The 13,598-nt window shown below is 44.4% G+C and overlaps 1 protein-coding gene across 1 annotated transcript; it reads right to left on the bottom strand.

The window, feature by feature from the left end:
• Window positions 1-9,412: 9,412 nt before the first annotated feature.
• LOC311047230 (arg8-vasotocin receptor-like) lies at window positions 9,413-13,270 on the bottom strand. Its single transcript, XM_084059877.1, has 3 exons — window positions 12,814-13,270; window positions 10,729-11,314; window positions 9,413-9,754 (listed from the first exon to the last, which is right to left on the bottom strand). Exons 1-3 carry the CDS (start codon window positions 13,213-13,215, stop codon window positions 9,447-9,449), a joined length of 1,296 nt encoding a protein of 431 aa, XP_083916003.1. The 5' UTR covers window positions 13,216-13,270; the 3' UTR covers window positions 9,413-9,446.
• Window positions 13,271-13,598: the final 328 nt, after the last annotated feature.

Below are 13,598 nucleotides of genomic sequence, written 5' to 3'. Positions count from 1 at the left end.
TTTTTGATGAGCTTGCATATCCGCTATATTTGAATAGCCAAAAATAAATCTAAAATGACACAGATGCGTTTCGTGGACTGAATGGGTTAAAGTCTGCACCGCCATGGTCCCTGCGCGCTCATACACAGGACATCACATGCAGGATGTGGGATTGTCTTTCCAATTAATTAGGATGCATTCTGTGCCAGAGGGGGGAGGGGGGGGGGGGGGCTACGTCAAAGCTGAGTGGGTAAGAGAGAGGATGTCTGGGAAACGGGAAGGTCACCAGTTTAGTTTGACCCTCAGCTCACCACGTCTTCGTGTGGAAGTGTCCCTGATGCCGTGGCCTCCTCACTCTCAGAACACATTTCGGGGGTGTTCTCGCATCCCGCCGAGATGTTGTAGCTGTATGGGGACGATAATGTAATCGTATCGCGGAGATTTAAATTTATCGTGAAATATAGGCTCTATATGCACAGCAGCCATATTGGAAAGAAATTGGGCCTCTTCTTACTTCCTTCACAGGTGTTACCAATGATACTAATGAAGGCTCTGTTCCATTCTGGTCAGGGTGCTGATATCGTGCATGTTGGCTCACTAGAAACACTACATTTTGCTTCCCAAATGGCCCCTTAAGGTGGGTGTGTAACTCTGAGAGTGTACAAATGGAACCAAATGGACCCTTACGGGTCCATTTGGTTCCATTTGTACACTCTCAGAGTTATGGGGGTCCTTGAAAATAAGACAACCACTATGCCACACTAAATGGAACAGAGCCTTAATTAGTATCATTAAGTAACACCTGTGAAGGAAGTAAGGAAGGGGCCCAATTCATTCCCAATATGGCTGCTGTGCATAGAGCCTATTGTCCTCCGTCATACACTATAGTAATCAGCTTTTTGTTGAGCTGCAAATTCAGCACCACTTAAACCCGTGTTATAAAACAGACCTAGTAAAGAGCACACTCTTATTTCACTCTACACTCTTCCGGGGACCACCAGTGGTCCTTGGGGGGGTATCAGGGGGTCCCCAGCAAAATTAGTTAACATAGCCTCAGAATCATTTTAACCACTTAGCCTTGGCTATTCAAAAATAGCAGATATACAAGCTCATAGCGCGGCACCGAGTGCCTACTGTAGATCGCCTATTTTTGACAACGTTCCCCCCAGAATAGGGATGCTGGGTGTTTGTCCAGGTTGACAAAAGTGGCATTTTAAGCTTTAAGCTTATTTTGATTATTGCGATAATATCGTTAATCGCAATTATTTTTGCCACAATAATCGTGACATGTCATTTTCATATTGTCCAGTTGTAACTGCTCGCCTGGTCTCAACCGGCCAAAATATTCACGTCTCCCCACTTCTCCACTCCCTCCATTGACTTTGACTCCCAGTACAAAACACTGATGTTGGCCTACAAAGCAACCAGTGTTAATTTTGACAGCAAATTTTGATTTAGTCTTAGTCTTAGTCTTTTGAATAACACACCATTTAGTTTTAGTCCTATTTTAGTCTTCTGAAAATTGTCATAGTCTAGTCGACTAAATATCAAAAACCTTAGTTTTTTTTGTCTTAGTCATAGTCGACAAAATTAACACTGAAAGCAAACCCCCCCCCCCCCCCCCCCCCCCCAATACCTTTAAACCCCTCCCCGGCCCACCACAGGGGCAGCTGTACATGTTTGGAGGAGACAGACCCAGGATATCTTTGTACTTATCTGGTTTCACTAAACCCTAACGACCACAATCACACTTAATCGCTCACACCAACTCCAACTCGCGCTTATCAACTCATTAAGATAACAACCCAGGTTTTCCCAAGCTTATTACTACAGTAGTGTATTCACAATTTAAACGGAGGCACAGTGGTTGTTGTATAAACGACCACATCGCAAACATGGACAATTCTACTGGCGGCAGATTTCACAGACAAAGAACAAACTAGTATTGTAGATAAATATTGACAATTCAAAGGCATGTTCCAGACTAAAAACAACACCGTTGGATAGCAGGACAGCTGGCAAAAATAAGAACCACTGACAGTGAGCATGCATAAGTTCTCTAGTCTAGACCGGGAGTTTTCAACGTTTTCAGGCCAAGGACCCCCTAGCTGAGAGAGAGAGATGAAGCAGGGACCCCCTACTCTATATTGTATAAAATTGTGTTTCATATTAAAGTTTTTTTTTACTTAGTCTGCTATTTTTTCCCTCTACACCTATAGCATCTTTGCCAAAAATAGCCGATCTACAAGCTCTCAACGCCTCGCAGCGCGAGGCGTTGAGAGCTTGTAGATCTGCTATTTTCGGCTAATGTTCCCCTCAGAAAAGGAATTCTAGGGTTGAAGTGGTTAATGTAAAAAAAACTAAATCCTATCACACAAAGATTTGGCGGACCCCCTATAGTAGCTCTGAGGACCCCCTAGGGGTCCCGGACCCCCTGTCGAAGACCCCTGGTCTAGACTCTAATGACCGTCGCCCCAATCAAGTTAAGCCAACCTGGCGTCCCTGGACATTTAAAAGAAAACATGAGATCACGTAGATAAGGTTTCATAAGCTTTCTTAGACATACAGTAACGACGCATTCTGACAGTAAGTACCACATGATTGGCACGTCTAATGCTAAACAGAGCGGTTGCTAGGTAGAGTAACCTGAGACGTCCATCAAAGCCTGCGGCGTAATTGCCTCCAAACACCCAATCACAGCGCCCGATCAAAGGACCCCAACGGTCCAGTGTCTGTCAAGTGCACCCCATCACCCCCCCCGCACCCCTTACCCCCCTCACCCCCCTCACCCCTCGTCACGTTTTCTCTCAGAGGATGACAACGCTGTGGTTCTCAAAGTGGAGTATGGGGGCCCCCCAGGGGTCCTTAAGTGGATACCCAGATGGTCCCCAGCAAAATGAGGAACAGTTTACCAGTGGTGTAAAGTAACTAAGTACATTTACTGTACTTCAGTACAATTTTGAGGTACTTTTACTTTAATGGAGTATTTCCAATCGTCTATACTTTTACTTCTACTCCACTGCATCTCAGAGGCAAATATTGTACTTTTACTCCACTACAATTATTTGAAAGCTTTGCAGTTTTTTTTCCCCATAAATCAGTGCTGTTGAACACCCTTTACGTCTTAGCCTGGTAAACCCTCCCTCCGGAAATCTCATTTCCATGTTCCATGTTCCTCTAGGAGTGAGTCTGGCCTGATTGCCCATTGTGGGAGTTTCTAGCGGAATTAAAAACTAACCGAGCCAATCAGCGTCCTCGCTCATTGTTTTGTGATTGACAGCGGGGGTAGGCCAATCAGGTGGAACCAGAGTGGTTCACACGTCATTAATCAATACACCTTTCATACAAGCTGCTCATTAATATCAAAGACAAACCAATTACTCCTGGTGATAATCACTGCAGCCTAAAGTGGCTTAATTGGACATCAAAGGCCCACTTGGACATCAAAGCTACATTACTCGCGCCCATCTCCAGCCCACAGCCAAATTGCCCATATAGGTCTGCAGGCCAGACTCACTCATGAAATAAAATACAATTGAGATTTCTGGACGGAGGGTTTACCAGGCTATTTACGTCTGTGTGTTGATTAAAAACATATTGAACCAATGAAAAGTATTAAAGAGCGCTTCTGACAAAAGCAGCTAACTCCATTGGATCCAGCTAACTCCACCCTTTGGTGGAGTTAGCTGGTTTAGCAGAACGTTTGAGCTTGGAGGTCCATTCAGCTGTTCTTATCATAAGGATGAACACTGAACCACTGAGCCACTGCACCGGGCTAATCTGATAAGGCTAATTAAGGTCTTGTTCAGCCTCATTTAACACACAATCACACAAAAAAATGTCCGCTCCACCCATGTGTTTTTTATGATCTATAGCTGCCATGAAGCACGTCCGCTTGCTCCTTTCTTTCTGCCTGGTAGTAGAGGGCGAAGCAGTGGTGTAAAGTAACTAAGTACATTTACTCAAGTACTGTACTCAAGTACACTTTTGAGGATTTTTTTTACAATTTTCTGTACTTTTACTTCTACTCCACTACATCTCAGAGGCAAATATTATACTTTTACTCCACTACAATTATTTGACAGCTTTAGTTACTATATTATCACAAAACATACATTAACCACTTCAGCCCTATATGTATATATATATATATTTCGGCCATTTGAAAATAGCAGATCTACAAGCTCACAATGAGCTTGTAGATCTGCTATTTCCAAAAGATTTTGTATACATTTTGAACTTGTGAAATGAGACATTCTGCACAATGAGTACTTTTACTTTTGGTACATTAAGTATATTTTGATGCCAATACTTTTGTACTTTTACTCAAGCAAATTTTGATTACCGGACTTTTACTTGTAACAGAGTATTTCTACACTGCAGTATTGATACTTTTACTTAAGTAAAAGATGTGCGTATACTTTTTCCACCACTGGGGCGGAGGTGGGGGGGGTTAGTGTCAGAGGTCACAGATAAGGGCCGCAGTAGTGGACGGGAAATGGGGGTGGGGGGGTCAAAGTTGTTGTGAGAACCTCAGCGGGACCCCTTCCTCACTGTGTGTGTGTGTGTGTGTGTGTGTGTGTGTGTGTGTGTGTGTGTGTGTGTGTGTGTGTGTGTGTGTGTGTGTGTGTGTGTGTGTGTGTGTGTGTGTGTGTGTGTGTGTGTGTGCGTGCGTGCGTGCGTGCGTGCGTGCGTGCGTGCGTGCGTGCGAGTGTGTGTGTGTGTGTGTGTGTGTGTGTGCCATGGTCTTTGTGTCCACTTAGCTGGGGTCAGGGTTTCCAGGAATGACTTGTTTTTCCACTCACTGTAATTACTCTCCATGTTTAGCCTGATTCATACCTCAACGTGTACACACACACACACACACACACACACACACACACACACACACACACACACACACACACACACACACACACACACACACACACACACACACAGTGTGTTTATATATCGTTGCCGTCGGGCAGAACCCTCTTATCTCCACAATCTCCATTTTTGTGTTTTCTTCGTAAATTAACGTTCTACTCGATCATACTACAGAGTCACACACAAGCATCAACAGTAGCAGATCTACAAGCTCTCGAGCATTGTAGATCTGCTACTGTTGATGCTTGTGTTTTGTTTTTAATCCTGAAAAGTAACAGTTGTGACACACACACACACACACACACACACACACACACACACACACACACACACACACACGCAATAAAAGCCACACAGTCACAAGAACAAGATTTACATAAATCACTTATATTTACAGATATATTCGCCATCAAAAAAGTGCCTTTCTATGTACAGTACGAGTAGGATGTGTGTATTATATATACTTATAAACCTATACACGTATGCATAAACAACTTATGAACAACTTATAAACAAATACCTTTTCTCCCCACAATACAAATGTATTGTGTATTGTGTTCACTGTAATGTATTCACCATGTTGTGGTGTTTTCTTTGTATTGCCACTAGTGCAGCTTGACACATATTTGTTTATATTTACAGTTTGCGTGTTACTGCACAGCACATACTCTGGCACAGTGGTTCTCAATCTTTTCAGGTTGCGACCCCCCCCCCCCCCCCCCCCCCAAAAAATAATCATATTTAAACTGGGGAGTGGGGACCCCCAACCCTGACAAGCACTTGGAATTGTAGGAATCGAGGCGTTTACATTTAGTTTGACTCGGTTCCCACAGATTAAATATTGTGGAAAATAGCCGATCTACAAGCTCACAACGCGAGGCGTTGTGAGCTTGTAGATCGGCTATTTTCACAATGTTTGCCTCTTTCTTATATGACTTGACAATTTGGCCAATGTTTGACCAGCTTTTATAATATTGTTTGTTGACCACTTTTGATGCAGTAATGGTCATTTTCCCCCTTTTTGTAGGGGTATTAAAAAGGTCTTAAAAGTCCTGAAATTCTCACTTCACTGTCATTCTGGGGGACCCCCCTGGGTCGGTCCCGACCCACAGGTTGAGAACCACTGCTCTAGCATTAAAAGATCACAGGGGTCAGTTGCACCACCTCACACTTAAGTTCAAACTTAGCCTGGTTATAGTTTAAACACATTCAATCCGGGAAAGTATCTGTGTCATTTTAGATTTATTTGGCTATTCAAAAATAGCAGATATACAAGCTCATAGCGCGGCACCGAGTGCCGCGCTATGAGCTTGTAGATCTGCTATTTTTGTAAAATCGTGAAAATGAGTGCAAATCTTTGAATATATATTAAAAAAATACATATATATATTTAAAGATTTGCAAAAATGTTAACATAAAAAACAAAAAAATTGCAGATCTACAAGCTCATAGCACGGCACTCGGTGCCGTGCTATGAGCTTGTATGTCTGCTATTTTTTAATAGCCAAAGAAATCTAAAAATGACACAGATACTTTCCCGACTAAATGGGTTAAACGGCTTTTTTAAAAGCCATTTAAGCTATAACTATAGGCCAAGTTTGACCTTAGTGTGAGGTGGTGCAACTGACTCCTGGTGTAGACAGATGGAGGTTACAGCGGTAACTCGGGTCGTTCATACAGGAATAGAGGGGTTTTAAGTGGTTTAATGTACAACAAGGTCTTCAGCTTCTGGAGTCCCTCATGAAGTCAAAACACACACAGCCTCCACTGAGCAGGAACCTCAGGAAGCGCTTTGACGCAGTGTGTGTGGAATGTGAGGGCTTTTCCCCCTGCGTACTGTGTGTGTGTGTGTGTGTGTGTGTGTGTGTGTGTGTGTAACCTTGCATTACTATTTTTGCGAGGGCCAAATAAAGGGGGGGGGGCGCCGAGACTGATCGGACTGATTCCTATAAAGATACGTATGGATACGCGGCACGCAATGTACACATTTATATACAGCATCGCTGTTGTCGGGCAGAAACCTTGTATCTCTACATTTAAACTATTCATCCTTTCTGTCGGGTGTAAACCTCATATGTCCAAAACGGTATACTTTTCAGGATTCAAATTCAAAAACGGCAAAAGTAGCAGATCTACTAGTTTCGAGCTTGTAGATCTGCTACTTTTGATGCTTTTGTGTGAGGCTGTAGGGTGATCAAGCGGGGTGTTCATTTACAACAAAAAAAACTAACCCAAACAAAATAGAATATGGAGATAATTTCTGCCCGACAGCAACAATATGTTTTTTGTTGTAGATCAGTGGTTTTCAACCTTTTTCATGCCAAGGACCCCTAAATTGATATGTATTTGGCTGCGGACCCTCATCTGAAAATGTTTTGTGCCAGGGGACCCCCATAAGCAGAGATTTGAGTTAAAAAATGTTCACTTTAAAAACATATATATAATCAAAGATATACACTAATTTTCAAGAATTTCAAGACTATTCAAAAATAGCAGATCTACAAGCTCATAGCGCGGCACTCGGTGCCGCGCTATGAGCTTGTATATCTGCTATTTTTTAATAGCCAAAGCTAAGTGGTTAAAAATTATTATGACACTATGTTAACTAATTTAGCTGGGGACCCCCTGGTACCCCCTCAAGGACCACTGGTGGTCCCCGGACCACTGGTTGAAAACCACTGTTGTAGATGAATGTCCTACTTCCACGTTCAAGAGTGTCTCAGCAAAGTAGCAAAAAACGCTGATCTACAAGCTTGTAGATCACGCACTCACGCACACGTACACACTTCCCATGCTTGCTGATTTATGGGAATTTAGTAAATCTTTCAAATTGGGGGCTGGGTTCAGAGTGATTTCAGCAATAGGAACTCCCAAATGAAATCCATTTGGCTACAGCCCTGGTTTCGGCTATTAATCTAAACCAGTGATTCCCAAACGTTTTAGCTCGAGACCCAAAAGAGAAACTTGATGTCTCCCTGGGACCCAAACTAGTGATAATAGTGATCGTGTAGATCGGCTATTATCACAAGTATTTTTCTTTCCACGGAATTTCTTAGATTTAGACCCAAACATGGGGTCCCAGTGCTTGGGAAACACTGATCTAAACTGATTGCAGAAACTTAAACGATCAACATAAAGAGACGGATGTAGAAGAAAAATATCCGCAAACAACATATATTTGCTGTGGCAATATATATATATATATATATACAGTATGTTAAAACACATTAACATTCCTCATAACAGCTTTTCAGTGTTCACATATTGTCCTTAAACTTTGTTACATTTTAGGTGTGTGTGTGTGTGTGTGTGTGTGTGTGTGTGTGTGTGTGTGTGTGTGTGTGAGTGTGAGTGTGTGTGTGTGCTCGCACGCTCACACATCTGAGTCACTTTCAGTAGTGTCCATTTTTAACCACTTGAACCTATAAGCATCCATATTCTGGGGGTTAAGATTAGCCGATTTAGAGCTTGTAGATCGGTTATTTTTCATTCCATTCCATTTTGCTTACATTCCAAAGTCTTAAAGAGCCAGCCATTGGGCACATCAGTGGATTGTCCATGCATTGTTACAGAGAAACTCGCCTTTAGCCAAGCGTGAAATGGTTCCAGGTGTGAATTGGCCTCTTTTCACACCTGGCAAATCTGGTACAACAATGGGGGTGGGGGGGGGGGGGGCATACTTTACAGCATTGGTTCTTAAAGTGGGGACCCCCAGGGGTCCTTGAGGGAGTTCCAGGGGGTCCCCAGCTAAATGATGGATAGTTAGGAACCGAATGGACCCTTATGGGTCTGTAAATCTGAGAGTGTACAAATGAGTACACAGAGTTAAATTAACATTGATTTTACAATATAAATTGAGGTGCTAGAGATAGAAATGTCATTAAATGGGGGGTCCGTAGCCTATAATGCATGTCAAACTGTAGATCCTTGAAATTAAAATGGTTGAGAATCACTGCTAGAGCCGTATGGGGGGGGGTCCATGGCATTATCTTTTCAAATGGTGGTCCGCGCGGGCTACTAAGTGTCAATTTCGGGGTCTTTGACATGAAAAAGTTTGACAACCACTGCTTTTACAGGGAAAAGATCAGGAAAAGTGAAGAAAAGAGGTCAGATTGTCATAGTGGCGTGCACAGACATTTTGAGGGGCAGGTGCTCAAGTAAATTATACTTTTTTTTGTTGACTTGGTCTGCTCTTTTTTCCCTCTACACCTATACCTCTTTGCCAAAAATAGCAGATCTACAAGCCCACAACGCCTCGCAGCGCGAGGCGTTGTGAGCTTGTAGATCTGCTATTTTTGGCTAAAGTTCTCCTCAGAAAAGGAATGCTAGGTTTCGAGTGGTTATGGTAAAAAGAAAAATCATATCACATAAAGATTTGGCGGACCCCCTGTAGTAACTCTGAGGACCCCCTAGGGGTCCCGGACCCCCTGTTGAAGACCCCTGCTGTAAACTGAAGAAAAAAACGTTTTTTTCCTTTTTTTCAAAAGGGCACTTCTGGTCAAGAGGGCAAAGGGCAGGTACTCTAGCACCACCTAGAGTCTATCTGTGCACGTCCCTGGTGTCCCGTACAGTATATATTCCCGTTTCAAAGTTTTCACTCATTCCGCCTGTATGGACGGAATGGAGGACTTGGGAGAGTGATTGTCCAGCTCTCTCCAGGTGCCCGAGGAGCACGTGGGGCTGGTCCGGTTCGTGGTCATTCTGGTCAACAGCGTGGTCCTCCTGAGGCTGCTGTCCGAGTCCTCCTTCTTGTTGAAGTCCTGGTTGATGCGACGGCAGCACAGGTGGAGGCAGTGGGTGAAGTCCTGGAGGAGGTGGCCGCTGAAGATCATGTAGATCCAGGGGTTGCAGCAGCTGTTGAGGCTGGCCAGCAGCGCGGAGAGAGTGACCGCCGTGTTCTCTGACTCTGAGATGGAGAGAGAGAGAGAGAGGAAGAGGTGTCATTTTAAGGATAAAAAAAATAAATAGCAGATCTACAAGCTCGTAGCGCGGCACTCGGTGCCGCGCTACGAGCTTGTAGATCTGCTATTTTTGAATAGCCCAAACATCCAAAGTTTCTGGAGAAAAAATAAATAAAAATCAAACGCTTTCAAGATTTTTCTAAAATGTTCAAAAATAGCAGATATACAAGCTTGTCGATCTGCTATTTTTTACGTATAAATGGATGAAGTAGATAAAATGATTGTGATGCTACGTTAACTACTTTAGCTGGGGGACCCCTGGTACACCCCCCCCCCCCCCTTGGACTTCACTTTGAGAACCACTGAAATAGGGCTGCAAAAATAACTTTTTATTTTTTTATGAAATTCAAGTTAAAATTATTGTGACGCTATGTTAACTAATTTTGCTGGGGACCCCCTGGTACCCCCCAAGGGACCACTGGTGGTCCCCGGACCACTGGTTGAGAACCGCTGTTATAGTAGGTATACGCACAGAAAGGGGAGGAGTCAAACCAAGTTCCTGTTTCTATACACCTGAGGACGCATCTGTGTGTCATTTTTTGATTTGAGCTAAAAAAGCACTATTTTACACTTTGGGCTATTCAAAAATAGCAGATCTACAAGCTTGTAGATCTGCTATTTTTGAAAAATCGTGAAAATATGTGCAAATCTTTGAATACATATATTTTTAAAGCGAACATTTTTAACTCAAATCGTTGCTTTTGGGGGGTCCCTGGAACAAAAATATTTTGATGGGGGTCCGCGGCCAAATACATATCATTTTGGGGGTCCTTGACATGAAAAAGATTGAACACCACTGATATAGAAGCATACGTTTTTCAGAATACTGTTGAGATTTAGGAGACATGTAGAATCGGCTTCAGGTCTCAATGGGTTAAACCTCCAGTTTATTTGCCAACAATCATACCCAACCACTCACCATCCCACTGGAAGTTGTCATCCCACACCGACCACATCTGCACGATAAAGAACGGCGCCCAGCACACGATGTACGCCAGGACGATCACGACGGTCATCTTGACCGTCCTCAGCTTGGCTCTGGATATGGTGGTGACGCTGCTGACCGAATTCTTCCCGATCAGCCGGTTCTTGGCGGCTCCGGCGGCGGCAGCGGCTCCTCCTCCCGCCCCCGCGGGCGTTTTCCTGGTCTTGTACTTGATGTTCTTCCAGATGCTGTGGCAGATGAAGCCGTAGCACAGCATCAGGACGGCCACGGGGACGAGGAAGATGCCCACGGTGATCCAGGTGATGTAGGCCTTCACCCCCCACGGCCCCACGAAGTGGCCCCAGCAGTCGTAGACCTCGGAGCCGTGCTTGACCTCGCTGAGGGAGAAGATGAAGTACTGGGGCGTGCTGAGCGCCAGGCTGCACAGCCAGGTGGAGATGATCATGATGTAGGAGCGCCTGGTGGACTGCTGCAGGGTCTTCAGAGGGTGGCAGATGGCGATGTAGCGGTCCAGCGTCATCATCACCATCATGTAGGTGGAGGCGAACATCCCCATCACCTGCAGAGGGTGTGTGTGTGTGGAGGACGGTTACTCAGGTCGTGCGACATTGTGCAATAATACAGGTTGGTCTTCCCTCTCAGAGAGGAGAAATAGGCACTGGTATAAGTTTATTTTTAAAGACTGGGTGCCGTGATTTTCAGTGATTCCCCCCCCTAAAATGTTTTTATGTGGACACGCCTCCAGTTCATTAAGTATACCTGGTTCTCACCTTAGCAACTCCTCCACCACCTTAGCACCACTCACCTGTCCTAGTCCCTCCTCCCCCTCATGCCCACACCTGTTGTGTTATGATAATGAGGGGGAGGGTATATTTTTTACTATGTCACTAAAGGGCTGTTTTTCTATTGGCACGTTGGACCCTCAAGGTTTCAGCCTCCAGGTAGAAACTCAAAATAGTCAGAGAAGACATAAAACACCATAAAAACACCACCAGGGGGCTTAATGAAGTTGTATCAACCTCATAGACACATGAAAAACAGAAAAGGTGCAAAACCATGGCACCACCTCTTTAAGGATATATTGATGGGAAGTTACCACCATGTATCACACTGCTGTTAAAGAGTGGGAAAATAGCACAACAGCACAGTAGAAAGTACTCATTATGCAGGAGGTCCCATTTCACAAGTTTTCAAATGTATACAAATCTTTTGAAAATAGCAGATCTACAAGCTCACAATGTGTCGCATCGCGACGCATTGTGAGCTTGTAGATCGGCTATTTTCAAATGGCCGAAATGTATATATAGGGCTGAAGTGGTTAATGTATGTTTTGATATTAATCAAAATCTACAAAGTAACTAGTAACTAAAGTTTTCAAATAATTGTAGTGGAGTAAAAGCCTCTGATATGTAGTGGAGTAGAAGTAAAAGTACTGAAAATTGGAAATATTAACACTCCTCATTAACAAAATAAATATCACTTACCCTCCCGTTTAAGATTGAGTTGTAGTGATCAGTTCTAAATCAATTATATTCCAGGTTAATAGTAATAGCCCATGCAGTCAGTCCTACTACTGATGTACCCAACCTTTAAGATTGAGTTGGTGATTATAGTTCTAAATCGATATATTCCAGGTTAATTGCCCATGCAGTCCTAGTGGTTTTCAACCAGTGGTCTGTGGACCATCAGTGGTCCTTGGGGGGGGGGGGGTACCAGGGGGTCCCCAGCAAAATCAGTTAACATTGCGTCAGAATCATTTTAACCACTTAGTTTTGGCTATTCAAAAATAGCAGATATACAAGCTCATAGCGCGGCACTCGGTGCTTGTAGATCTGCTATTTTTTTTTAAAAACCTTGAAAAAGTGTGCATAATCTTTGAATATTAATATTTTTTTAAAGCAAAAATTAACTGATATCTTTGCTTCTGGCGGTCCCTGGCACAAAACATTTTCAAATGGTGGTCCGCAGCCTAAATGTATATCAATTTAAGGGGTCCTTGGCATGAAAAAAGGTTGAAAACCACTGCTATAGGCTACACTGACGCAGACAAGCCTATACCTGCAGGTGTTTGACTATCCTGCAGAGGAAGTCCGGTCCATAGAAGCGGTAGGTGATCTCCCAGCACAGCTGGGGCAGAACCTGGAAGAAGGCGACCACCAGGTCGGCCAGGCTGAGGTGTTTGATGAACAGATGCATGCGGGAAGCCTTCTTCTTGGTGTGATACATGGCGAGCAGCACGCTCACGTTCCCCACCACGGCCACCACGAAGCTGACGCTGAGCACGGTGATCTCCAGCTTGGCCACCTCCTCGTTCCGGGCGAACGGGTCCGTCGTGGTGGCGGCACTGCTGGCGTTGGAGTTGGAGTTGTTGACCAACTCGGCCTGGAGGACGGTGTAGTTGTTGTCGTCGGCGGGAGGAGAAGTCCACGTCGTCATGGTGACCGTGGTGGGGCTGAACATCACGGACTGGTTGAGGAGTCCGTTTAGGAGCAGAGCGCGCGGTTAGGAGGACTGCTGTGCATGGCGCGGCAACAATCCTCCCTTTTACGCGCTGCGGTAACGTGAGCCGTCTCTCGCGAAACCCCCCCGCGCCAGCAGCAGCGCCGTGCTCCAAGCGCTGTGTTGTCTCTCTCTCTTATCTCTCTCTTTCTCTGTGTGTCCGTGTGTGTGTGTGTGTGTGTGTGTGTGTGAGACGTGTGTGTGTGTGTGTGTGTGGGGGGAAACAACCTGCCTTAAACACACAGGAGACCCAGCTCTCTCTCCTCTCTCTCTGTCTGCTGTAGAGACTGTGTCACAGCCTTTTAAAGTCGAGTCAGATTTCACAGAGCGTGTGTGCGTAATGT

This window comes from Gymnoscopelus microlampas (genome assembly GCF_963454915.1).
Source record: "Gymnoscopelus microlampas genome assembly, chromosome: 6".
NCBI classification, from domain to species: domain Eukaryota; kingdom Metazoa; phylum Chordata; class Actinopteri; order Myctophiformes; family Myctophidae; genus Gymnoscopelus; species Gymnoscopelus microlampas.
The sequence above is the reverse complement of the archived record's forward strand: the minus strand, read 5'-3'. Positions and strand labels throughout refer to the sequence as shown.

What these genes read in the sequence shown, in the direction of transcription:
- LOC311047230 (XM_084059877.1), bottom strand. Translation starts at nt 13,215, where the DNA reads ATGTTCAGCCCCACCACGGTCACCATGACGACGTGGACTTCTCCTCCC. An exon ending in GGATAGTCAAACACCTGCAG is followed by an intron (nt 11,315 to 12,813) that starts GTATAGGCTTGT and finishes CACCCTCTGCAG; the next exon opens with GTGATGGGGATGTTCGCCTC. An exon ending in TGACAACTTCCAGTGGGATG is followed by an intron (nt 9,755 to 10,728) that starts GTGAGTGGTTGG and finishes TCTCCATCTCAG; the next exon opens with AGTCAGAGAACACGGCGGTC.